Genomic DNA, 27,589 nt, shown 5'->3' on the forward strand with positions numbered 1-27,589 from the left:
ATGTATGAAGTATGTTTTAAGCATTTAGGATCTTTTCAGTTTGGTGCATAGTATTGCTAAAGAAAAAAATTTATCTTTGCGAATATTGCATAATGTTATATGTATATTAGGAACTTTGCATCTTATATGTCATGAACGGGGGTAGGTAATCTTGTGTTGAATGTCTCGATGCTTCAAATGTCCGTCCGATCCCAAGTGGAATTTGGGGGCGTTACATAGACCTTGGTCCAAAATTTTTATGCTTTATTTTTAACATGTATATATGATTATTAGTTGAGGATTTATAGCATGATTACGGGTTTTGATAAAAGATTTTTTAGATCTAGAAACTTTGAAACTAGAAGAGGAAAAACAGTTTCTGTTTTGAGAAAGTATGTTTTGTAGTTAAAAACTATTCCAATGGCTTTGATAATTTTATTGGAAAATCCTAAGCCTCTTATATACATTTTATAATGTTATTTTGAAGATTATTTGATGTTAATTTTAAAGACATGAAACTTTATGCAAAGAGATATTTGGATAAGCCAAAGCGTTTATGTTCTTGACTAAATTTACGTTCCATGTTATCTTGATTTTAAAGCTTAGATCAGTTTTAGGACACCTATTTAAACAATGGGGTCTTTTGGTTTGAAAATCACATATTTATAAGTTATGGATCAAAAGGTTGATCAAAACTAGTTGGAAACAAAATTCTGCTTTTGAACTTATAGAGAAACCAAAAAGTTCAAGTATGATTTGAGTGATTTTGATGACTTTTATTCATGATTCAAAACATGGTTGTTCTTAACAATATGTTATGAATATTTTAGAAGTAAGATTTGGATTTTTGAAGTTCTTGAAGATGCTTTGAAATGGATCAAATCATTTGATTCAAATGTTTGCCTTTTTAGTTAAAAAGTTTGAATCCTTTTTCTAGAAAGTTTTGTGGTGATAATTAGCATATTTTTTAAGTGGGTGTTTTAAGTATGTTTTTAAATTTAGGATAGTAAGATCTTTGTTGCAAAATTTTAGTTTAATCATGAGTTTTGAAATTGAAAGAATTGCAACAAAATCAAGGGAAATAGCCTATATAAGTTTACCCCTATAGAGTTTTCATGGTTGTGTTTAGTTTTAAATTTTTATGATTTAATATTTAAGTTTAGGACAAAAATAACATAAGATATGTAAATTTTGGTGATTTTTGGAGTTAGGATGCAAAATCCTTAAATTAGGGGTAAAATGGTCATTTTTTCATATGTAGAGGATAAGATAGTAATTTTGCTATAAGTTATTATTTTTTATATTTCTAATTGTTAGTGATTTATTTCTAATTTTTAGAAATTACTATTTTCAATTCCTCATAATTGCACTTGAATTTGCTTAGAAAATATGAAGACTGAGGTAAGTTAACTTTTAACTTACTATCAGTTTAATGTGTATGTATGATAAGTAAAGAAACTACCGTATATATATATATATGTTATCATATGTGCCATGCCAAGTCATTACATATTCATATGTTACACAAAATTTATTTTGTCACGAATTATTCATCTATTATGTGAGATATTCTATCACGTATTGCTATACATTGCAAATATGTTATGTTAAGTATGCCACTTGTTACATGTATGTCATGTCATATAATATTCACTATTGCAAATATTTCATGTTAAGAATGTTGTCTGTTATATGTTATGTCATGTTATAAAATGTTATCTATTACATATTATGTCATGTTATGAAATGTTTCTATCTCAAGTAAGTCATATCTCTCGAATTACGTTCAAGTTAATTATGTCTAGGATACTCGTGATGTAATCACTATGATTGTCTGAGTATTTCCATTTGTAATTCACGCGAGGTACTTATGGCGAAATCAGTTTGATTGTCAGAATTCAGTTAAGTTTTAGTTATAAATTAATTTGTACTATGGTCAATGATGATACGCACTACTTGGAATTGCGGTTAAGGCTATGTATTGCCGAGTACTAAGGTGAATCAGTATAATCATTGTATTACAGATGAATGAATCAGTTAAGTTATATTACGATCAACGATAATACACGCTGCTTGGTATTGCGGTCAAGGCTATGCGCTGCCAAATACTACAGTAAATGAGTATAATTTGCCATGGATGAGACAATTGGGTACACGACCATACTTTTGAATGTGGTCCAATTTTTTTTTTCAAAAGAAAAGAGTGCGAGATTTGCACACGGCTTTAAGACGATAAATATTATTATTTTTAAATTTTGTTTGGTTATGCAATTCAGATGAGATGAGATATTTTAGATAATAGTAAAAATTTTGAATTAAGATGAGATGAAATAATTTGTAAAAAAAATATATGTTTGGATGATGAGATAAGATGAGATAGTTTTTAATTTTTAAAATTTAAAAAAGGTGTGGGTCCCACTATTTAATAAGGTAGCCGAATTGTCTACTGTTAATACATTGTTTATGTCAGATTTCACTATTTCCATACTGTTCATACACTGTTCACACAATGTTCAGGTCAGATTTTCACTGTTTATACACTATTTATGAACTGTTTTCATTGTTCATTAATGTTTATTTAAGTGAATATTTTTAAAATTTAGAGATGAAATATAGTGTGTTTGAATAGGAAAAAGTACTATAAAATATCTCATATGTACCGTATATCCAAATCAGGTCTTACTTGAAAAAATTTTACGTTGAAGTGAATTATAGTTAGATTTTATTATTTATTTTATATCTTTAACAATTTCCTTATGTGTGTACCAGACTCTCTCTTAGTGAGTTAGTCTAATATGTGAAATTTTTAACTAAATTAGGTGAAATATAGAGTCAGGATTTCTACTCTAATATAATGTGAAATTATTATTTATTTCAAAAATTCAAGATTATAAATAAAAGTATATTTTATTATTTATTTTTGTACGTAGGTGAATGATCCGTCAAATAGTAACTTCAACTTTAATCTAAGATGGATTAATGCTACACGTACTCTTGGTTGAACTTTGGAGAAGTTCTTGATAAGGCGCAAGTCTTGATAACTTTGGAAAACTTTGTTTTTTATAGGCCGTAAGTCGTGAACGCACTGATCCATCATGATAATCAATTCAGAATTAGCTGTGAAGTCCAATCAATTCTCTGACTTTCACGTACAACGTCGACCTTGATAACTTACAATTTTTGTTTTAAGAATGAAAGCGAATTAATTCAAACAAATACTTTGACCAATAACTATTTCAATTGAATCATGACAGAGCATCTCAATGGATGAGTTAAGTCGACAGACTGAATACTCTCTCTCTAAAATAGAGTTCTCTCCGCACTCTTTTTGTAGTGTTTTTGAAAAACCAATCCTTTTTTCTTCACCCTCCTTTTTTTCTTCTAAGCTCCTTTTCTTCATCCTTTTCTTTTATTTTCAACAATGGATATGGAAGAGCTCATTCACCAGACAGAGGCTCTTTCTTGGGAAGGTTTAAATTTATCTCCTGAAAAGGAACCATCTTATGATAACCTTGAACTAACTCTTATTGGTAAGATAGTGGCGCCACGTCCTCTTAACAGAATTTCTCTGCATGCCTCTTTCCGAGCAGCATGGAGTTTCATCAGTAAGTTTCATATTGAAGATTTGGATGTAAACTTGTTCCTTTTTACATTCCAAAATGACAGAGATAAGAGCAGGATTCTGAATCAAGCTCCGTGGAACTTTAAAGGTCATCTCCTTATCCTCAAAAACTGTCTTGCAGATTCTACATGGAAAGAGATTAGTCTTAACACCTCACCATTTCATGTTCAAATCCACGGTCTCACACGAAATCATATGACAGAAAAGATTGCTTTTAAAATAGGGAATGCTCTGGGAAATTTCCTCGCTGTGGATATTGATCCCTTTTTTGGATTAGCTTGTAAGAAGTTCATCAGAATTAAGGTGGAGATTGATATATCTAAACCTCTGAAACAAGGGCTATGGGAACCAAGAGATTACCATCCTGACACTTGGGTTTCGTTTAAATACGAACGTTTATCAGACTTTTGTTACGCATGTGGAAGGATTGGACATTCTTAGATTTTTTGTTCCTTTTTAAAATCTCTCCCCGAGCAAATGCCATTTGGACCTTGGCTACGTGCGGAATCTCCTATTTTTATGACTGTTCAACCATCTTCTCGTGATCAACTGCTTCCGATGACTAAATGGGTAGAAGATGAAGCTAGCCAAGAAAAAATATACAACCCTGAAGAGTCAGTCGGATATGGGGATTTTGGCTCATCAGCTCTGATAATTCCACAGCCTACTTCTTTTGTTGAAAAATCAACCGCAGTACAGATGAATGAGCAGTTTACTAAAGGAAAAGGAAAAGGGAAAGCAGTGGTTGAAGATGAGAGTCTTTTGATTAGAGGAAATCCCTTTACTAAAGGAGTTTTAAATCCGATAAGAGTTAGTAATATTCAGGAACTTATTACCAGTCCATCTTCTGTGGGATATCATCTCAGAAATCGGGCTATAGAAAGCAGCAACCATGATACGGGACTCCGTCCATATCCTCCGGCGCCACGTGATGGTTTTCAGTCAAAAACAAATCTTTCGAATGGCAAGGGTGTTGCATCGCCGACCATATCCACTGTTGGCTACAGTAGCCAATTTATTTCCTCTGTCAATGCTTCTTATCCCTCTGCAAGTCATCCAACCAGCATGCTATTAAATTCCACTCCAACCACCGAAGTCCCATCTCTCAGTTCAGAAGATATTATCCATAAAGGAGGGGAGGGCTTAATGCTAGGTTCAGAGGCTTGGATTACAAGTTGGCTTAAAGCTAGTTCGGATTCAATGAGGGAATCACATCATACGGACTCCTTGCTGCCCGACCAGTTGCATGAAAGGGATAAAGGCAACCAAAATTTCATGTACAATCCGAATTTCTCTCTGAGGAATGATTCGACAGTTATGAAGTCGCCAGCTGCCTCTCTCAATCCGGATGACAAGGATGACCAGGCCTGCAAAGTACAATCCCTATGGAGTAAGTCAACAATAATGAAGGCGCCAACTGCTTCATTCAAACCGGATGACAAGGCCTCTTCTACATCAAGTCGTGGCCCACCTTACAACAAGTTTTCACCGACATTAATAAAGCCCAAGGTACACGATTTCAAGCCATCTATCACTTATATTCCGGTTCAACTTGTGGGTCCGACTGAGCCCATTTCTAGCTTACACACTGTCTCAAATAAACCAAGTGAATCCGGATCTCAATTTTGCCTCATAGGAAAAATTGAAAATCCCTCAACTGACTCTTCAGTTATCTTGAAACCAATAACTGAAACAGAAACTTCACAAAAGAGGTTAAACCCACCTGGTTTCAATGAACCTTATTTCCAAAAATCAAAGGTTCAGAAAATTTCAGAATCAGCGACTCTACATTCTGGAATCAAAATCAAAGATACAGGGGATGATGAAAAGGAAATGGCTGACTTACTTCTATCCTTTAAAAATAAGTCATCTGGGAAGGAAAAAAAAATGAAGCATGTTACAAAGAAAACACCATACAGCAGAATCACATCAAAGCCATCACTGCCAAAACACACAACGATAGCTGACGAGGCGGGCTCTACCATGCCTCCAGTTGATCCATGAAGATTCTAGTGTAGAATTGCAGGGGTTTAGCCCGCCCCAAAGCAATTAGATGTTTAAGGGCTTTTATAAAAAAATATAATCCTGATATTATCTTTTTGTCGGAAACTTTAGTGGCTAATTGTAACAGCCCGCTAGAAATTTAATTGTGAAATTTCTATTAACTTTAGGAATCTCGTGAAAAACCCATAAGTTTTCACGAATCCATTAATCGTATAGTTTTTTTTGTCTAACTACATAGTTAGTGTTATTATTTACTATGGTATTAGAAGTGTATTTTTGATTATTGGAGATAGTTAGAAGTGTCAAAATGTATTATGGTTTGTGCCATTAGACTCGGAGGGTTATTTAAAATCTTATGGCGCAATAACTTTTTTTCATATTTTCGGACAAAATGTCTGTTCAAAATTGTAAATATTATTGGATAAAAAGAAATATCTTGAGGTAATTTTCGTGAATATTATTGGGTAAAAATATTTTGAGTTGATTTTTATAGATATTATTAGATAAAAATATCTTAAGTTGATTTTTTGTAGATATTATTGGATAGAATATTATGAGATAATCTTTTATAGATATTTTGGGTAGGAGAAAACCACACTTAACTCTCAACTCCAGCCTTATCACCTCCCTTATCTCGTCCATAAATGTGTCCAGCCATCACCCATGAACTTATCTTCAATAACTCCTTCTAATAAAAGATTATCAAACACTCTCTCTCGGACAGATTTTAGGAGATCTTTTGCATGCCCATTTCGAAGCTGTTGTAAGTGTTTTATCATAAAGTCTCCTTCATATAAGTTGTTCCTTTTTGAGTCTAGTTTACATGGATATCTTATTTGCCCCATTTGAAGATCATTTGGTCAGTCAAATATTGTGTAAACTATAGAAAGGTCATTCTGGGAGATAAACTGGAGAATATGTTATAGTTTGGAGTTTTTGACCAAGCTAATGGATAGATATTGGTCCGAAATTTTTATGGAGTATTGTTAACATGTATATGTGACTATTGGTTGAGGATTTTTGCATGATTAAAGGTTTTGATGAAAGATGTTCTTAGATTTAGAAACTTAGAAACTGGAAGAGGAAAAACAGTTTCTGTTTTGAGAAAGTTTAACTCTTTGGTGGTCTAAACCTATTCTAATGACTTTGATAATTTTATTGGAGGATCCTAAACATCTTATATACATGTTATATTATTATTTTGAAGATATTTGATGTTAGTTTCAAAGATATGAAATTTTATGCAAAGAGATATTCAAATAAGTCAAAGTGTGGATATTCTTGCCTAAATTTATGTTTTGGTTAATTTCTAACCATATGATCTTGAATTAGAAGCTTATATATGTTTTAGGACATCTTTTTAAACCATATGATGGTTTGGTTTGAAGATCATATATTTATAAGTCATAGATCAAGAGATTTATCAAAACTAGTTGAGGGAAAAGTTTATGTTTTTGGACTAAGTGTAAAACCAAAAACTCCAAATGTTATTTTGTGATTTTGGTGACTTTAGTTTGATGATTTAAAGCATGGTTGATGTTAGGATGATATTATGAATATGTTAGAAGTAAGATTTGATTTTTTGAAATTCTTGGAGATGTTTTGATTTAAGGTCAAAACTTGTGATTCAAGTGCTTGGATCTTTTTACAAAAAAGTTTGGTGTTGATTATTAGTTTTTTTTAAATGGATGTTTTAAGTATGGTTTTGAACTTAGGATTGGAAGATGTTTGTTGCAAAATTTTGGTTTAAGCATGAGTTTTGAAGTTGGAAGGAATTGCAACAAAAATAAAGGGAAATGGCCTATGCATGTTTCGACCATAGTGTGTTCTTCATAGTTGTGTTTTGTTTTAAATTTTTCTGAGTTGATATTTAAGTTTAGGACAAGATTTACATGAGGAATGTAAATTTTAGAAACTTTTGGAGTTAGTATGCAAAATCCTTAAGTTATGGGTAAAACGGTCATTTTCCCACATGTAGAGAGTAAAATGAAAATTTTACTCTTTAAGTTAGTATTTTCCATATTTCAAATTATTAGTGATTTAGTTCTAACTTTTAGAATCACTAATTACAGTTCCTCGTGATCGCACTTGAAGTTTTATAAGAAACGCGGAGATCGAGGTAAGTTAGCTTTTAACTTACTAGCAGTCTACTGTGTATGTGTGCTAAGTAAAAGAATTACAGTGTATGTATGTATGTTATCATATATGTCATGCTATGCCAAGTTATCATGTAATTGTCTATTATACAGAATTTATTCTGTCATCAATTTTTATCTGTTGCACAATATATTCTGTCATGTATTACTATACATTACAAATATGTCATGCTAAATATGTTGCTTGTTATATGTTATGCCATGTTACGAAATGTTACTATCTCAAGTTGGTTATGTATTTCAAATTATGTTCAAGTCACGTTATGTTACGTCAGGCCTTCAGTCCTTTCATATTCCAGTCACGTTTCATCTTGAGTATATTCAGTTTATGTAGAATACATGGGGCCACAACAACTGTGGAGTATGTATTTAACTGCATAGTGATGTATAGAATACATGGGGCCACAACAACTGTGGAGTATGTATTTACACGTAGAATACATGGGGCCACAACAACTGTGGAGTATGTATTTTTCATGTTAAGTCAAGTTTGTGTAGAATACATGGGGCCACAACAACTGTGGAGTATGTATTTTTAATGTTAAGTCAAGTTTGTGTAGAATACATGGGGCTACAACAACTGTGGAGTATGTATTTACACGTAGAATACATGGGGCCACAACAACTGTGGAGTATGTATTTTTCATGTTAATTCAAGTTTCAGAGCAAGTTCATGCTAAGTCAAGTTTCAGATCAAGTTTATGTCAAGTCAAGTTCAGTTTATGATTCATTTTAAGCTATGTCAATTATGCTATGTTGTACGTTAAGTTATGCTTTAATTACTTATAAATTTGATTATGCATTTATGCTTTTACTGTCATACATGCATCATTAGTCTGTATGGAAGTTTTTTTGTTAACTTGCTGAGATTTGTAATCAAATCTCACTGTGGTAGTCCCAACTACCATTCCCCCCGAATGGTAGATCTTATTACAGGACCTGAAGGAGGATCAGGAGCTGACCAACTAGACACAGTCGACTGAACGACGGTGCGTCGTTAATGTTAATATAGTAGTTAAATTACTACTTGTACGATGGAGTTGCATCTCCAGTACTTTTGGAACTATTTTGGAATAGTGCTGTGATCTTAGTTATTCAATGGATCTTTATGTATGAAGTATGTTTTAAGTATTGGGATATTTTCAGTTTGGTGCATAGTATTGCTAAAGAAAAAAATTATCCGCTGCGAATATTGCATAATGTTAGATGCATGTTAGGATTATTGCATCTTATATGTCATGAACGGGGGCAGGTAACCTTGTGTTGCATGTCTCGACGCTTCAAATGTCCGTCCGATCCCAAACGGAATTTGGGGGCGTCACACTAATGATAGCACCACTTCTCTTGTAAATAGACTAGGTTTCCATCTTTTTGTATCTGTACCTGCCTCAGGTAAAAAAGGGGGCCTTTTGTTGTGCTGGCGACCGGGTGTTGATATTGAACCGGTCAATGTTAATACTAATGCTATTTCTGTTTTGTGTTATTCTGACCCCCCTTACCACCCTTGGTTAATATCTTTTGTTTACGCTCCGGCTCAATGGAAACAAAAAGCAAGTTTCTAGACCTTTTTGAATGGTATTCATAACTCCTTTTCTGGGCCCTGGCTTTGCATTGGGGATTTCAACGACTTATTATGCCAAAATGAAAAGCATGGAGGAAGGCCAGTTACATCATCTTCCATAGGTGGCTTGCAAAATTTTATGGATACTCATGGGCTTATAGACATTGGATTTTCGGGACCCTCTTTTACATGGACAAATAATAGAAATGGACAAGCTTTGATCAGAGAAAGGATTGACCGAGGTATAGCAAACGCTAAATGGCGTATTCTTTTCCCAGATGCTACCATCCAACATATCAATTCAGCGGCCTCCGATCATCACCCTCTCTTACTACAAACCGTGCGGTCAAAAACAAATGCTACTCCTTTCAAATTTGAGGAATTCTGGACTAAGGAACCTTTCAGCAATATTATCATTCAAGAAGCTTGGAACATACAATTTCAAGGAAACCCAGCTTTCATCCTATGCAACAAAATTAAGGAAGCAAAGAAGGCTCTCAAGCTTTGGAACAAACAACATTTTGGGAAAATTCAAACAAATATTCAGCAACTTGAGATGGAACTAAGCAACCTTCAGAGCAACACTCAGAACAATAATCCAAATCAATGGAGTCTACAGAGAGAAAAATACCTCCATTTCCAAATCCAAGATCAATTAAAGCATGAAGAATCTTTATGGAGACAAAAATCTAGGATTCATTGGCTTACCACAACGGATCTGAATACTAAGTTCTACCATCTGTCTACTACAATTCGTCGCAGAAGAAATGTGATTGACTCGATCAAGATAAGCCCAGGTAATTGGACTATGGATCATAACATTATTGAATCTACTTTCATTAACCATTTTGAATCCATTTATACATCCATAAACCCATCCTTCCCAGAGCACCTTGACAACCTTTTTCAAAGACAGATTTCAGATGAAGAAAATGACTTCCTAGTTGCTATACCATTGGAAGCTGAAATTCTTGGAGCTATGAAGCAAATTCCAAACAACAAGGCTCCAGGACCAGATGGAATGACAAGTCTCTTTTATAAGCATTACTGGCATATTATCAAATTTGATGTGGTAGCAGCAGTTCAAAATTTTTTTAGAAGTGGCAAACTCCTGAAACAGATAAACCACACTCACATAGCCCTCATCCCAAAAATAACAAGCCCAAACGCTCCTCAACACTACAGACCTATCAGCCTTACCAATGTTATTTACAAGGTCATCACAAAAATCCTGGCAAACCGTTTAAAGACATCTCTCCCAAGTATCATATCCCCTTTCCAAACTGCTTTCGTTCTGGGTCGTAACATCAAAGAAAATTCCATTATTGTCCATGAGATGTTTCATCATTTAAAACACCATAAAGGCAAAAAAGGTCAAATGGCATTGAAGTTTGATATGGAGAAAGCATTTGACTATATAGAATGGAATTTTCTTTTTGCGGTAATGAAAGTACTGGGTTTCAATTCGACTTGGATCAATCTCATCAAGGAGTGTATTACAACGGCAACCTTCTCTATTCTCATCAATGGATCTCCCAAAGGTTTCTTTAAAGCACAAAGAGGACTTCGGCAAGGTGATCCTATTTCACCTTTTCTCTTCATATTATGCACGGAGGTTCTTTCAAGACTTCTAATGAGATCAGAAAATTCAGGGAATCTAGAAGGTATCAAAATCAGTCGAGAATGTCCACCTATTTCTCACCTTCTTTTTGCAGATGACCTTATAATCTTTGGGAAGTCAAAAGAAAAATCGATTCTAGCTATCAGCCAAGTCTTAGAGAAATTTCAATCTTGGTCAGGCCAACGCATAAATCAGAGAAAGTCTTCTATCTTCATCACCCAAAATACAAGCATGGAAACAAGACGGATCATTTTGTCAAATTTCCCATACAAAGAATCATCATCGAATATGAAATATCTCGGAATGCACACTTCTTTTGGTCGCTCAAGGAAAGAAGTTTACAAGGACCTGGTGGAAAAAATAATAAAAAACTGGATGGATGGAAATCAAAAATGCTCTCCCAAGCTGGAAGAACTATGCTTATTCGATCAGTAGCAAGCTCTATTCCAACATATCAGATGTCAATACACATGTTCCCGAAGTCCATTTGTAAGACACTCAATTCCAGCTTTAGAGATTTCTGGTGGGGAAAATCAAATGAGCAAAGACACAAGCTTTACATGAAATCTTGGAAAACCATTTGTCAGCCGAAAATAAATGGAGGATTGGGTTTACGACTGATGGAGAATATGAATATGGCTTTAATAGCAAAGACAGGATGGGAAATGTCCAAATCTCAATCAAATAGTATCTGGCAACATCTCTTATCAAAGAAATATTTGAAATCAAGCGTCTTTGAAACTACAATCTCAAAAGCCACTGACTCACCTTTCTGGAAGGGATTACTAACTACAAGACCACTACTGAAAAAAAGTACATGTTTTAAAATTACCAATGGCTTGTCTGTTAAAGTTTGGTCTGACCCATGGATACCAACTTTGGAAGGTTTCAAACCTTTCCCTCTTGACCACACAATAGCCCACTCAAACAATATGAAAGTCTCAGAATTGATTTCACAATCCAATGGTTCTTGGAATATACCCATCCTGGTAGCTCTCTTCCAACAGGATAGTATAAATGAAATCCTCAAAATACCTCTACCTCTTTCAAATCAATCCTCAGATCAACTTGTCTGGACTCCAACACAAAATGGCATTTTCTCAGTCAAAACTGCTTATCATTTAGCTTCCAATGCTGCAAATCCTCTCAGAGAAGTTATTCCAAATATACAATGGAGGAAAATATGGAGGCTTAGAATCCATGATCGTCACAAACTCCTTCTATGGAAAATAATATGGGATATTTTGCCTACTAGAGATCATCTTAAAAATTTTATCCCAACATTATCTTCTACAAATTGCCCTCTTTGTGATGGTACAGAAGAGACTCTCTTACATCTATTTGTAGAATGCCCTGTATCAAGAATTCTATGGAGTCAGAGTAGTTGGCCTTTAAATCTATCTTCTTTGGGATTATCTTCTATGAAAGATTGGATGCAATTTGTCTTAAACCCCATGCGTAAATTGGGTCTAACTACACAAGAAGAGCATTCTTTCAAGATCTTCGTAGGATTGATTTTAGATTTTATTTGGAGGCTTCGAAACGACACTGTTCATAACCAAAAGGTATGGTCTATCCAACAAATTTCTTCTCAGTTAAATCTCTCTTATGAAGAAAATTTACAAGCTTGGAAAGACATTACCAACTCCAAATTGGGGAAAAAATGGCAAAACCCTCCAACAAACCATATCTGCATATCATTTGATGCAGCGGTCAGGAACTCTTTCTCTATGGCAGCCGCAGTTAGCAGAAACTCACAAGGGGAGGTAATTGAAGTATGGACTGAGAATAACCCTACAACAACCTCAGTCATTGCAGAAGCTCTGGCTGCAAAATTGGCTTTCAAAATGGCTGAATTCATCAACACTTCTCATGCCTCCCTAGTTGGTGATTCCCAGCAAGTCATATCCTCTATTTCTAAATTAGAGTTGATTTGGCAAATCTCTATGATCTCGGATGATATCGCAAATTCTCTAAAGTTGCACCCAAGCTGGCATTTCAACAAGATAGATCGATCTCAAAATCGACTTGCGCACTCAATTGCGCAATGGGCAGCTACAAACTTTTTGTTTGGTAGCATTCCTTTAGATTTTATACCTCCAAGTATCTTACTTTTGGATAGTGGGAAAGATCCCCCAAATGCTTTGTAATATTTCAGATCTTTTATATCTATATAATATATCAGCTTGATTAGAAAAAAAAAAAAAAAAATCTCAATGGATGAGTTAAAATTAAAAGATATTTTTGATGAATAAGAAAAGAATTTAACTTTTAACTATTCTATTTATATAAATTTTTAATATTAAATTATTTTTTATTCTTTATATAATAATAAAATAATATTAATTTAATATATTTTTTTTATCATATTTTACCATTATACTGATTATATATTAAATACTAATCATATTTTAATTTTATTATTGGTTAAAAAATCATATTTTTAATGGTCATTTAATATTAACCATAAATGTGATCTAATTATACTTATCTAAAATTCAATATAAATGCCAAAGAATAATTAAAAAATATATATTACTAATAACCCTTGAATACATTGATTGCTACATTTAAAACTAAAGAAACAGGATAGTTTTCTGAGAAAATGTCAAGGAAAGACAGAGTGTTACCAAAAAATAGCAATAAACTAAATATTTGCTCTTTGAATAGTTTACACCAAATATGACTTTTCTTTTATAAATACTGTAATTAAAAGCCAAACTTTATAACTTTACCTAATCTATTGCAGCTAACTTTTTGTCTGTAATAATTAAATGGGACTTTTTTTTTTCGTCTACATATTTGCTAAGAGTGCTCTAACCAAAACTGTCAAGCTTATCTGCCTCAGAAGTTCATGCTAAAAAGAAGATAAGCTGGGCACTTTGTGATGACACACGTACGAATGCCATAAGATATATATATCAATATTCCATTCATGATGTTAATTTTTTTGTTCGATCTCCTCCGGCACTACTCGATCGGAATATATTAGACAGATCGTGATCATGTGATGAATTAGGTCATGAAGGTGGTTGTGGGGCGGGGAAAAGGACAAGAACGTCCAGCCATGCATGCTAGCTAGCTGATCATGAGGGTAGTCAGCAAATTCCAAGAATATTCATGTGAATCGTGATATGAATTATATAATATTGCAAGGCAAAACATTCAAAGCATGCATGCATGCTTCTTAATTTCATCATCATATTATATACATTTATATGGTCTTTTCTGATCATGTAATTAATTTAGCGGGTTAGAGATCATGCTCTTAAACTCTTAATTGGTTTAAATTAGATAACACTAATCCCAGGTATTTTTCTTTTTCTTTTTTTTTTGGCGGATTTGCTCGTAAGGAGATCGGCCAAAAAAAAAAAAAAAAAGTACCGACTGTGTTAATTAATTATTTTAATGATGAAAATATATATTGATATTCATCCTAAATTCGATACAATATTATTCGTTAACGTAAATAGAACGTAAGTACTTGAAGTGCTATATTTTAAGTGATTTTCCATTTAATTGATTGAAATAAAGAATATTTGGCTGCATGAATCAGTTTCAGAAAATTAGGTATCAATCCATAATTTTCTATTTAATTTGAAACGAACAAGGACCAACTAACACTTTGACTTTACTTTTGATTCATTTAATTGATTGAAATAAAGAATATTTGGCTGCGTGAATCAGTTTCAGAAAATTAGGTATGAATCCATAATTTTCTATTTAATTTGGAAGGAACAACGACCAACTAACACTTTGACTTTACTTTTGATTCAGTACGTAGTAGGTTCATTTATTAATTGCATATATTAATATCACGAATGCAGCTCTTTAACAATGCTCAGTACTGGGAGGATCTTGATGATTTTCTCTTTGGCTCAAGTTAAGGTTATTTTAAGCCTAAGTTTAGATATTAAGTTGAGCTGAATTGAATTGAATTTTTTTTTATAAAGTGTAATGAGTTGAGTTAGAAAATGAGTTATATGAAATTTATCTAAAATGAATTTAGATGTGTTTGGATATTAAAATGAGTTTAATACTATTTATAGAAAGTTAAAAAAAATTGTGAATTCTACATATAAAGAGATGTTGATTTGAAAAATATTATAAGTTCTACGTGTAAAGAAATTTTGCGTTGAGATGAGTTTAAGAATTTGAGAGTTGGGTATTTGGATTTTGGACTAAGTTTAAAATTAGATTAAATTGAGTTAATCTCAATTGAGTCTAACAACTAAACGGGTCGAAGTGTTAGACATTTCTTTTGTTATTCTTCTTCTTTTTTGAAGTTAAATTCGATGATCTATGGATTAACAAGCATGATTAAAATGAATATTATATATATATCAATGATTTAATTAAGCTTGTGATCATGCCCAAAAAAACAAAAAATGTGCTCGTGAAATTGTCGATCCCCTAAATTATGTATCTATCTTGATGTGCAAGCAAGACGCTAACTCAAATTGACTAATTATTGGAGCTATACCAGTTTTTGTTTTGTTTCTCTTTTCCTAAACTACCTCATGTTGACTACCCAATATTAACACGACAACTCGTGACACTATAATATAAAAGAGGAATTCACAGTGATCTAATTAACCAATTATTAGCAACCACAAGATCAACATTCAAATCCTAATTAGACTGCATGCATATCTGCTAGCTAGCTAGCAGTAGTAGCAATATTATTCTCATTCATTCGAGATTATTAATTTGCGTTAAACCATTGACGTAAGACAGCTAGCTCGTTCATCATCGAGCGAGGATGGAGATCAAAAGGACAAAAGATTAATTTAGAAAGTCCTCCTACCTAGCTAGCTAGCTAGCTGTTAGAAAAACAATAGATATCATGTAGTACTGTTATAAGAAGTTTGGACCCCAAAGTCCTAACATTCAGAAGACGTGATGACATGACTAAAAGGAATCAGGCCAGTACTTAAAATCGTCCCAAAAAGGTTTAAAAATCACTGTCTTTACTAGGGATGCTACCCGCATCATGCGGGGCGGGTGCACCCCTTCCCCGCACCTCACCCCCGCATGATGCGGGGATGAATATTTCATCCGCACCCCGCCCCCGTGAGGCCGGGGCGGGGCCCCCCGCTCCGGTGCCGGGGGGGCGGGGCGAACACCCCATCCGCCCCGCCCCCCGCCCACTTCAAGAATCTCATATTTTAATGGGTTTAAAAAAATTTTTATGTCTAAAAATATTATTTTTAGACCAAAATTATTATATAATTAAATCTTAAATTAAAATTTATGTTACTAATTTTTAAATTTGTTAAACTTGTTTACAAGAATCACAAGAGAGTGAGACTTGTTCATCACAAGCTTGCATATGCCATGGGCACCCTAGGCCTCATTTATATAGAACTCTAAGGCCATACAAGAGTCTTACTTGAGCAATGTGGGACTTACTGTTAAGGCCATATATAGCGCTGCCCACCCCTAGTCTTTACTCTATTACAGCAATTTTAAATTTACTGCACGTTCATGATATCGGTACTCATTAATTCGAGCTCAAGTATTTATATTCACTGCAAATAAATTAGCCATTATGATGAGTTATTTGTCATGAGAATAGACAAATTTTAATAAAAATAACTACCAACAAATTAACAATTTTCTTATAGTGATTTTCTAGCTTCATCGATCGATTTTTATTTATTTTTTCAAATCAAGTTATATGACTCTATGACTCGATCTATATATGATCTTTCAGCACCTACCATACTTGAAGTAGCAACACTAAATCCAAATTGTGAACTGTTTGTACTTTTGAAAAGATTTTGTCAAGGGGCTGGGGAGTGGTTAACGTTACTAATATCGTTCCCCAATCGTCGGTGGCCTATATATATTAATTTAGTCCCAAAACAAGACAAGAAAATATTTTTTTAAGACAAATATCTGTTTGAAGTAGATATTTTGGGATGAAATTCAAACCCATCTCAAAATAAATGCATCTGCAAAGTGTCAAGACTTTTGTAGTTGAAATGCGTCCGTACGTATTTGATCTATAACTTCGACTGTTAAAGAATCATGTGAAGTCATGCAAAACTCATGATTACAATTTGAGGATGTAAATTAGAATTATTTAATATATTTCACTTAAAACACTTAACATAAATAATAACTAAGACCTTGCATGTAACTAATGATATTCAAAGTAGTAGGCCGATCACAAGGTTCTACAGCTAATCAACTCCTGTAAACAGCCTCCTTCTATACATGATACATGATGATCCGTGAGCCATAAATTATTAATGTTAAGTAGGCTGTACATAGTCAAGGACCTACGCTGCATGCGCGTGAGCTGTTGATACAGAAAGTCGAAACCAATATTCTTCAATTTAGTCCTAATTATATTTTATTTTCGTTAATATATGCTTATTAATTCCACGGATTATATATATATATATCTTGTAGTGAGTTTAATTTACGCAAATTAGCACTTTAATTGTAGACTTTATTGACTAATTGCATGCGATTATTCCGGTTTTAGTTCATACTAATATATAGAACAGCTCATTTAGAGCATTCACATTAGGTTCTTCATAAAATTTCTTATAAGTTAGTTAAAAATGACATTTCCTAAAAGTTTTATCCATCTTTCAAAAACCTCCTACATCTTATCATTCCTTATACTTTCTCTATTCTATTAAAATAATATTTCTTTATTTTTTCTTTATTATTTTTTTCTCACTTTTATTTACAAACTTAATTACTCAATATGTTTTTTTGTTATGTTTTGACCTATTACTCTATTAAATATTTTAAACAAAAATTTAAATTATTTTTAATTTTGTCGGTTTGATAACATTTTTAAAATTATTTTTTTATATTTTTGTAATTATTTAAATTATTTTTCAAATTATTACTTAAACATACAAATATGAGTATGATAGAAAGTTTAGATGATTGAAAGAATAATTTATTTTATATATTAAAATAAAATATTGATAAAAAATAGTTTAAGAAATAAATAGTAATTTCTCAAATATGACTATTGAAGCACGGTAACACAGAGTGATAGAGAAGATGTTTGGCAAAAGAGTGATTGAGAAGATGTTTGGCAAAAGTTCTAAATGAAGAAATATTGACTTAAAACCTCATTTCAGTATTATTGATATCTCATATACAATTTAGAGAATATCTACACATATTTATAGTACAATGACTTTACAACAGATAAACAATGATTGGTCCAGATCAACTTTATGTTATGTATTGTTATGCTTCAGCTGAAATATTTATTTGTGTGAGTGAGGGCAACAGCCATGACTAATTCTTTGTGCCCTGGAGTACTAGAGGTAGGTCCCTTGTGTACTGCCTTAATAATGAGGAACCATTGTTGGTTCGCTAAATATTTTTTTTAAAATATGAATTCGGATGTAGTGGATATTTTGATCAAAACTGTATAATAAACTTTAAATTATAGAAAATTTAGTACTTTAGAGAATCGGATGTGAATGCCCTTAAAATATATTATTATTATGTAAATAATAATGAAATAGTTTGTAAATATATAATAGTGAAATAATTTGAGTTAAAATGTTTTATTGAGTTTAAAAAAATGATTGAGAAAAAGTTGAATAAAAATATTATAAAATTATTTAGATATTATTTTTCAATATTATTTTTATTTTAAAATTTATAAAAGTTGTATTGAATTTTATATTTAAACAATGATTAGATAATGATTAATTAAAAAAAATGAAAATTTAAATTTAAAAAATATTTTTTTATTGAAGTAAGAGAAATTTTAAAATAAATGTCACCTAACTTCTCAAACAATCTTTAAGATTACAGCTACTAAAACGCGGACCCCTAATTTAATATTGGTAGCGACTTGATGATACATTTATTATCTTTTTACTACTCTAATGTACTTGAAATTTTTTTTAATATTATTTTTTAAACATTTTTAATCATTGAAAAAAAAAAGAATAGTAAAAAAGTGATTGGATAAGCCTATTAAAGAAAGGAAAAAAATAAAATAAAATCTAATGGGAAAAATGGGATTACAAACGGAATCTAATCTCCCATCTCCATCTCAGAAGCACAAATTGCTTGCTTTCTTTCTATTTCTCTTGGTGGGGCAAAGTGAGAAATGGCAGGAACAAAAAGGCCAAGGCTTGATCTCGCCTTTATCAATCACCTAAATCCCAGCAAAATCTTTTCTAACAATAAAACAAAGAGCAATTAATCAGGAGCTAGATCGAACAACCTGGTTAAAGAATTCCACCAAAGAGACAAAAATGAAACAGAGACCAGCTGAAACAGATTTGCAACCAACGTTATTTGTTACGGGCATTCAAGAATGCATCAAGTGTGCGTCACAATAAATGGGACCGGGGCTCCATTGATCGCTGACACATGTACAGACCGATCGAGCACCCCCCCCCCCCCCCTTTTTTTCTCTCTCTCTCTCTCTCTCTGTGCCTACTTATAAATGGGAGGGAAAACCACCATTATAATTCATTGGAGTCAGTGATCTTGCAGGTACTCTGTTCAGTCCGAGGGCACAAACAGAGATCGATTGTCTTCTACTCGATCTGAATACATTTTAAGGTACTCAAGAAGAAGAGTACCACTCTGCCACTAGTTTTTGTTTATCATTTTCACTCCCCAATTTTCTCAAGAAAATTATCGTGAACTAATAATTCTTGTAGTACTGTGTTAGAAAAGATGTATCCGGCTGTGGTCTCCATTAGATTAGCTATTTTGGCGTCAACTTCTTTTGCATGTGGTAATAGTCATTAACGTGTCAGTAGTTAAAGTTGCAATGTATCGATATTTGAAAAGTTCTCTTTACATGTACGCTTCATCTCCGATCACCTTGTACGTACATACTTTAATGGCCTCGTTAGTGATCATCTTAATTGCATCCATGTAGTAATTTATTTGTTTTACAGAGGATGTGGAAGTTGAAGATAGCCGAAGGAGGTCCAGGATTGGTGAGCCTCAACAATTTCGTTGGACGACAACATTGGGAGTTCGACCCTGATGCCGGCACACCTGAAGAACGTGCTGAAGTTGAAAGGGTCCGCGAGAAGTTTAAAAAAAATCGGTTTCGGATGAAGCAAAGTGCTGATCTTTTGATGAGGATGCAGGTTCCTGATCTCTCTCTCTCTCTCTCTCTCTCTCATACATACATACACACATATGTACATATCTATATAAATATATATAAATATATATAAATATATATATTCTGAAGGATCATGATATTGTACATTCCATCATGGACCTTGATGAATTATCAGCCAGCAAATATATATTTTGCGGAAGATAGATATTTTTTTAGTTCCTTTTTCTCGGTCCAATGTGGAATAATAAAAGATCAACTGTCAACTCGGATCATGATAAGGTTCAATCCCAAACAGGTAAATCATTGAGTATTTTATTAACTGGTCATGAATTATCAGCTAACCCATTAAACTGATCATCATGAATCATTTTTGGATATTTATCATAAATTAACAATATATATATATATATATATATTACTTGTAGAATTCTTATTATTATTTCTCCAAACAAAAACAAAAAGTTAAAATATATACAAATATCAATTTTGTTTTTCTTTTTGTTTTGAAATATGAGTCACTTTCTCACTTAAATTGTTTTGAAATATATACAAAAAGTTAAAATATGAGTCACTTTCTCCAAGTGTTTTGAAATATATACAAAAAGTTAAAATATGAGTCACTTTCTCACTTTTAAAATAACATCCTTCCATTGCATTGCGCGCATTAGCATCAATCAGCAATTACATAATATTAATTCCTTATCAATAGAACTCATAATCTGATCAGGCGGGCCCTCGTCCATCCATACATGCTCTTCATCATAATCTAAAGCTAGCTTAATTGGCCATAAGATGGGCAGCAACATTCCCATCTCTAGGGGTGAATTGCAGTTTACTGCCGTAATTAGTTCCAGGCCGGTGCAAAGAACTTCAGATCTTCAACTTTATGCCCGTACCACTCACTTTCCCACTTAAAAATTTTTGTTTATGTAGAATGATCTATAAAAAGAGATTTTCTTAGATTCTTGTTCAAATTTAAGTCTCAAATAGGAGAGAGACAGATGATTCGAACATGTGAAATAGGTAATACAACATTTATTGTTATCCGTATAAATATTTTGGATATTATAATAAAATTAATGAGCAGTAAATATTGCAGAACCAACTTAATTTATATGTTAATATATATATATATATATCTTAGTACTTGAGAGGGACCTTGATCGTTAATCATATTCTTTCCACTTTTTCCTAATTTCGTCCATATTTTGTTATACGTATATTCAGATTTTCAGATTAAATATATATGCTTTATTTTCTATTGTTCGATCTTGTCGTCCATGCATTTTCCGTCGTTGAGGTACTACATGATCAGGTAAAACTTGAAGTTAAGAAAACGTTTTAACAAAAATAAAACCCAATTTCCATTGCATGATTGCATTTGAAGTTTGAACATTAATATATATTAGAAATTATATTGCAATCATTTAAAGTAGAAAGAAATTACAAGATAAGAGTTTGATCATATGAAAACACTTCCAACGATTCCAATATTGCACGATTATTTTTTAACAGTACCACGAATTTCCAATAGATCATTTCGATCCATGGAATTAAACATTTTGATCTGCTTTTGGAGTACTAAGTAAAAATGCAGCAGCAACTTAATTAAAAGTATATATACATATAATTAACTTTCTAATCCCAGATTTCTATTGGAAAAAAAAAGATCAATCGCGGTAATTGCAAATTTGCAATGAATAATGATATTCATGCATTTATAATACAACTCATTTTACGACCAATTAATGTAATAATGTCACTAAACGAAAAATACTAATATTTAATTTCAAATTGAATTTCAAATTTTACACAATCATCCTCTATTTAAAACAGTGTTATGAAATATATTTTAAAAAAAAGTTTTATGTTTATAATTTAATGAGAAATGGTATATCCAATGCGAAAAGATCTTAAAAAAATAAAAATAAAAATCGATGTGACTTCATATGATACAACAGATCTACTTTATATAAAAAGTAACCAACTTACAATTATCTTATGTACCATATCAAGTTACGTTAGTTTGTGAGTTTACTTTTATAAGATCTTTTTGTGGATGAAGCATTTCTCTTTTCAATTGTGATTAGAATTATTTTATTGATCATGGGCCTATCTCCTAGATGTTAATAACCACTCAAAAGTGCTTGAAAAATACATAACTTAGGATCATATTGTTCATGTGCTTTGTGTTGGAATCTAGAAAATTTTAATTGAGAGCTTTGGAATTAGTTTTCACTAGCTAGGACATTCATCTCACTAATTGATATAAAAATCTCTCAGCTTAGGAAGGAGAACCCATGTGGGCCAATTCCACCACCAGTCCAAGTGAAAGAAACTGAGGTGATTACAAAGGAAGCAGTGATCACAACATTGAGAAGATCCCTAACCTTCTATTCATCCATTCAGGCCCATGATGGCCACTGGCCTGCTGAATCTGCTGGCCCCTTGTTTTTCCTCCAACCTTTTGTATGTATTTTTTGCACAGTTCTTATATATATATATACCTTTTTTTTAACTTCTATCTCCCTAAAATATAAAATGTTGATAATAACTTTTTAAATTTTTTTTAACTATAATATGTATGCACAATGAATCCCCTCAGTGGTACAATTTATTGCATTAGCATTTAAGACTAATGCTCTACCAATGAACTAATTTTAACATAATTTCATATTTTTACAATATGCAGGTAATGGCATTATACATTACTGGAGCTCTGAATGCCATTTTTTCCCCAGCACACCAGCAAGAAATTATTCGATACTTGTATAATCATCAGGTATATATATATTTTTTGTTTTTTTTAATACAAAACACAAGTTTGTTTTTAAATAACCTAGTATTCAAACAGCCAAAAATGGCCCAATCTAAAATTAAAAACTTGGCTAAATTTAACCTTATGTACATACAAATATACATATCTATATGTAAATATGTATATTGACTATCTATTTGTTGGACAGAATCAAGATGGAGGTTGGGGCTTCCACATAGAGGGTCACAGCACAATGTTTGGTTCAGCTTTGAGCTATATTGCCTTGAGGATACTTGGGGAGGGACCTGAAGATGGTGAAGAAAAGGCTATGGCCAGAGGACGGAAATGGATCCTTGATCATGGTGGTTTAGTGGCAATTCCATCTTGGGGAAAGTTTTGGGTCACGGTATGTATAACCAGTTGAAATATGAAACATATTTTCATTTTAGTTGCCAAGGATTCATTGTAATATTACATGTATATGATAAGAAAAAAGAAATAAAGTAGCATATTCTAATGTCCAACTAGAAGTATCACCATATTGAAGTGTATATACGTGAGTTTGAGATGTTAGATTGTAGCCCAAAAGTCCATTTGCCTTACAAAATGATGAAAGCGTTTTAATTTATCATTCAACCCTATATAATCTTTACTATACTATGAAAACTCAGAGGCTTCCTAACATGGATAGGTACTGGGATTATATGAGTGGTCTGGCTGCAATCCATTGCCCCCAGAGTTTTGGCTTCTTCCACAAATCTTCCCAATTCATCCAGGTTTTTTTCTTTCACTCATTTTTGTGGAAAATCACAATTTGTAATTTATATGAGAATGAAGCAAAATGCAATGATATTGTCTCATACTTAAGGTTGTTATTTATATGAGCAGGCAAAATGTTGTGCTATTGTCGCTTGGTTTATATGCCAATGTCTTATTTATATGGGAAAAGGTTTGTTGGTCCAATCACTGAGTTGATTCAATCACTAAGGCAAGAGTTGTACAGCAAGCCTTACCATCAAATTAACTGGAACAAAGCCCGGAATACTGTTGCAAAGGTTGGTTAAATCCTTAGTCTCTATATCTTGCATTTTCTTTTCATGTCATAAACCTCCATCTTAGATCCCACTTAAGCAAATATAAAGATTTCTGACAGAATAATGTATACATGAAACTTACACAATGTGCTAATTTAGGAGGATCTCTACTATCCACATCCTCTTATACAAGATATGCTATGGGGATTTCTTCACCATGCAGTAGAACCTCTTCTGACCCGCTGGCCCTTTTCCTTGTTGAGAGAGAAGGCACTTAAAGCTGCGATTGATCATGTTCATTATGAGGACGAGAACACAAGATACCTTTGCATTGGAAGCGTGGAAAAGGTTGTCACTAATTAGTGTTACATGAACTACAATCAAAATGCAATCATATAGATCATACTAGTTGATGTGTGCTCTATGAACTAATTTGTCAAGGTCATCTGTATTATAGGTGCTATGTTTGATTGCATGTTGGGCCGAAGATCCAAATGGGGAAGCATACAAGCTTCATCTAGCTAGAATTCCCGACAACTATTGGGTTGCTGAAGATGGGTTAAAAATTCAGGTGATGTGAGCATGTTAGTGCAAATCACATATACCAAAAGCATGTACTCGAGCCTAAAGAATTGAAAATTTTTTATCCATTTGAAATCTTATCTTTTATCTAGAGCTGTACTAATGATTCCCAACTTATGTCATGCAGAGTTTCGGCAGTCAAATGTGGGATGCAGGTTTCGCAATCCAAGCGATTCTCTCATGTAATTTAAATGAAGAGTATGGACCAACACTTCGTAAATCACACGAATTTGTGAAAGCTTCACAGGTCAGAATACATATCAAATGTCCCTTATGAGGTTTGTTGGTAGATAATGCTTGAACATAATCATGATATTTGGTTTTAAAAAAGTTGTCATTTTCTAGGTTTTAGAAAACCCTTCTGGCGACTTCAAAGCTATGTACCGACACATAAGTAAAGGAGCATGGACTTTCTCAATGCAGGATCATGGTTGGCAAGTCTCTGACTGCACAGCAGAAGGGTTGAAGGTAATGCCTCAGCTCTACTGAAATATGTGCATTCCAAAATCATAAATTCTCTAGGTTCATTTAAAGGAAAAGTTTAGCAAAACATTTGCTTTTGTAGGTTTCTTTGTTGTTCTCACAAATGTCACCGGACTTAGTTGGGGAAAAGATAGAGACATGGCGATTTTATGATGCTGTTAATGTCATTCTTTCTCTACAAGTAAGGATTCAACAATACATATTTTGTTTTTGAATTTATTACAAAGAACATAACTTGTTTCTCGTTAGATGACAAATTCACTTCTTTCATTTATTATGTTGCTTGACCTGAATAATTGACCTTCCATTTGCCAATACAGAGTAGAAATGGTGGTTTCCCAGCTTGGGAGCCTCAAAGAGCATTTGGTTGGTTGGAGGTAACTTATCCAACACACCAATTGATTTGGTTTGGTCATGGTTATTATGAGAAAACATCATTTCAAGCGAATACTCACTACTATAAAATTTGTATCTATTTGTAGATGTTCAACCCCACAGAGTTTTTTGAAGATACTCTTATTGAAAGAGAGTAAGATATCTTCATATTCAAAACAATTGCCACATAATTGGTCATACTTTGCTTCCTAACAGAAAAATTTTGTCACCTTATAATAGGTATGTAGAGTGCACTTCATCAGCAGTTCAAGGGTTGGCGCTCTTTCGGGCACTCTATCCCAAACACCGTAGAATAGAGATAGACAACACCATTTATAGGGCAATTCAATACATTGAAGATATACAAGAACCTGATGGATCATGGTAGTATGTTTTTTTCCATATTACATTCTTAAAGAAAAAAAGAAAAAAAAAAACTGCTCTACATATTACTGCAAATTGTAGTCTTTTTTTTTTTTTTTTACTTTAATTTTAGCTGATGTTCTAGTTATTAAAGGAGATAACATAAGAATATCTAAGCAAGTTTAGCACTAATACAGGTATGGACATTGGGGGATTTGCTACACCTATGGTACATGGTTTGCTGTAGGGGGACTAGCAGCTTGTGGCAGAAACTACAAAAATTGTCCTGCATTGCGCAAAGCTTGTGGATTTCTGCTATCAAAGCAACTACCCAATGGTGGATGGGGAGAGAGTTACCTTTCAAGCCAAAACAAGGTACATAGGCAATTGGCTTTCCAATTTGAATGTGAATTGCATAAAAATAAGAGAAAAGAAAAAGAAAACGAGGGTGAAGTGAAAAGGGACAACTAAAGTAACTTGCTCCTTGAAACAGGTGTGGACAAATATTGAGGGAAACCGTGCAAATTTGGTCCAAACTGCATGGGCTGTGTTATCTCTCATTGAAGCTGGGCAGGTTGTCCATCCATCATTGTATCTTGAGTTATTTTGTATATTAGCATTAGTGCATTGCATCATGACAATTATTCAGGTCACCATGACAATTATCAAGAATATAATGCATGTTAAAAGAGAAAATATACACATAGATGTCATTTTGGAGCTTAAAAAATGAATAGAACTCAAGTTGATTTGGAACAATATATGCATATGAATAGAAAAACTAAGACTTAAAACAAATTTTACAGGGATGAAAGTTGTCAACTGCTTTATTAGGAAGCATCAACATGCTGGTTCTGATTGTTTCTGTAAATTGTTAGGCTGGGATAGACCCAACACCAATCCATCGTGGGGTAAGGGTGCTGATCAATTCACAAATGGAAGATGGTGACTTCCCTCAACAGGTAATTCAAGTTTATTCAGAATCCAACACTTTTAGTTAATTTCTATGTTCATCTTTGTTGTGTTTTTGTTTTACTTTTTTCTCTCTTCTTTTCTTTTCTAATAACATCTTTCTGCTTAGCAAATTATAATTTCAAAGATAACATAATTACTGGTTATTGGCAATAGGAAATCACCGGAGTATTTATGAGGAATTGTTCATTAAACTACTCATCGTACAGAAACATATTCCCCATATGGGCTCTTGGAGAATATCGGAAGCAAGTTTTGTTTGCATATCCAAATGCTTAAGCAAGCAAAAGATAACATGTACAACAATGTATGTTATCTGAATAAGCTTGAGAAATTGATAGAATGGTATGTTCAATAATGTATAGATCGATCGATCGATCATTCTTACACCTGAAAAAGGGCATACACAATTCTCAAGCCATTTGCAAGATGTAATATATATGTGTAATTGTGTACTTTCTTAGTGTAAGCATCTCATTGAAAAAAAGATTCCTACAACTCAATGAATAATTTTACATACAACCGTGAAGTGCATAAACGCCGAGTCATTGCTTTGAAAAATAGTGTGGTCTACCATTAAAAAAATAATTTTTTTTTTCATGTGGGTCACATGTTTTATTTACTTTTTTCAAAAGGATTACGCAACGGTTGCACAATTCACAATTGTATATTTTCTCTTCAATTTATACTTTATTTTTGAGAAACATGAGTATATATCACCAATTAATGGATAATATTTATATAAACCTTCTAGTTTTTCTTTTAATTCCTTTTGAGGGAGTGTTTGTGATTTTTCCATGTTGAATATGCTTTTCAAAATCTTCGTGAGTTTTTAGGCTCATCTTGAGAAACTTTCCAATGTATCAAGATGTTATCGTGATATATAGAGAGATTATCAACCTCTGATTTCTTTCACATTTGCCCGCTTCTTTTCTTTAAGAAAACTATAGTGCTCTAATTTCTTTTCTCATTTTTATCCAAATATAAGTTTTTT

General features: G+C 32.9%; 2 protein-coding genes across 4 annotated transcripts; both read left to right on the top strand.

Moving 5' to 3' along the window:
- Nucleotides 1–3,400: 3,400 nt before the first annotated feature.
- On the top strand, nt 3,401–4,042 carry LOC122301731. Its single transcript, XM_043113117.1, has one exon. The coding sequence runs from the start codon at nt 3,401–3,403 to the stop codon at nt 4,040–4,042; it is 642 nt and encodes a 213-aa protein (XP_042969051.1).
- Nucleotides 4,043–19,345: 15,303 nt separating this feature from the next.
- Nucleotides 19,346–27,117, top strand: LOC122300163 (lupeol synthase). Of its 3 annotated transcripts, XM_043110625.1 has the most exons (19): nt 19,471–19,508; nt 19,855–20,050; nt 22,312–22,497; nt 22,721–22,810; nt 22,995–23,192; nt 23,478–23,562; nt 23,675–23,841; nt 23,980–24,168; nt 24,278–24,391; nt 24,530–24,649; nt 24,748–24,870; nt 24,968–25,066; nt 25,206–25,262; nt 25,368–25,414; nt 25,501–25,644; nt 25,821–25,998; nt 26,117–26,197; nt 26,502–26,585; nt 26,752–27,117. In XM_043110625.1, exons 2-19 carry the CDS (start codon nt 19,856–19,858, stop codon nt 26,872–26,874), a joined length of 2,280 nt encoding a protein of 759 aa, XP_042966559.1. In that variant the 5' UTR covers nt 19,471–19,508; nt 19,855; the 3' UTR covers nt 26,875–27,117. The 3 variants fall into 3 exon arrangements, with proteins under 3 accessions (XP_042966560.1, XP_042966561.1, XP_042966559.1); XM_043110626.1 differs by lacking the exon at nt 22,312–22,497 and having other exon boundaries at nt 19,346–19,508; nt 19,853–20,050; XM_043110627.1 differs by lacking the exon at nt 26,752–27,117 and having other exon boundaries at nt 19,346–19,508; nt 19,853–20,050; nt 26,430–26,563.
- The last annotated feature ends 472 nt before the right edge of the window (nt 27,118–27,589 follow it).

Source organism: Carya illinoinensis, chromosome 2 (genome assembly GCF_018687715.1).
Source record: "Carya illinoinensis cultivar Pawnee chromosome 2, C.illinoinensisPawnee_v1, whole genome shotgun sequence".
NCBI lineage: Eukaryota > Viridiplantae > Streptophyta > Magnoliopsida > Fagales > Juglandaceae > Carya > Carya illinoinensis.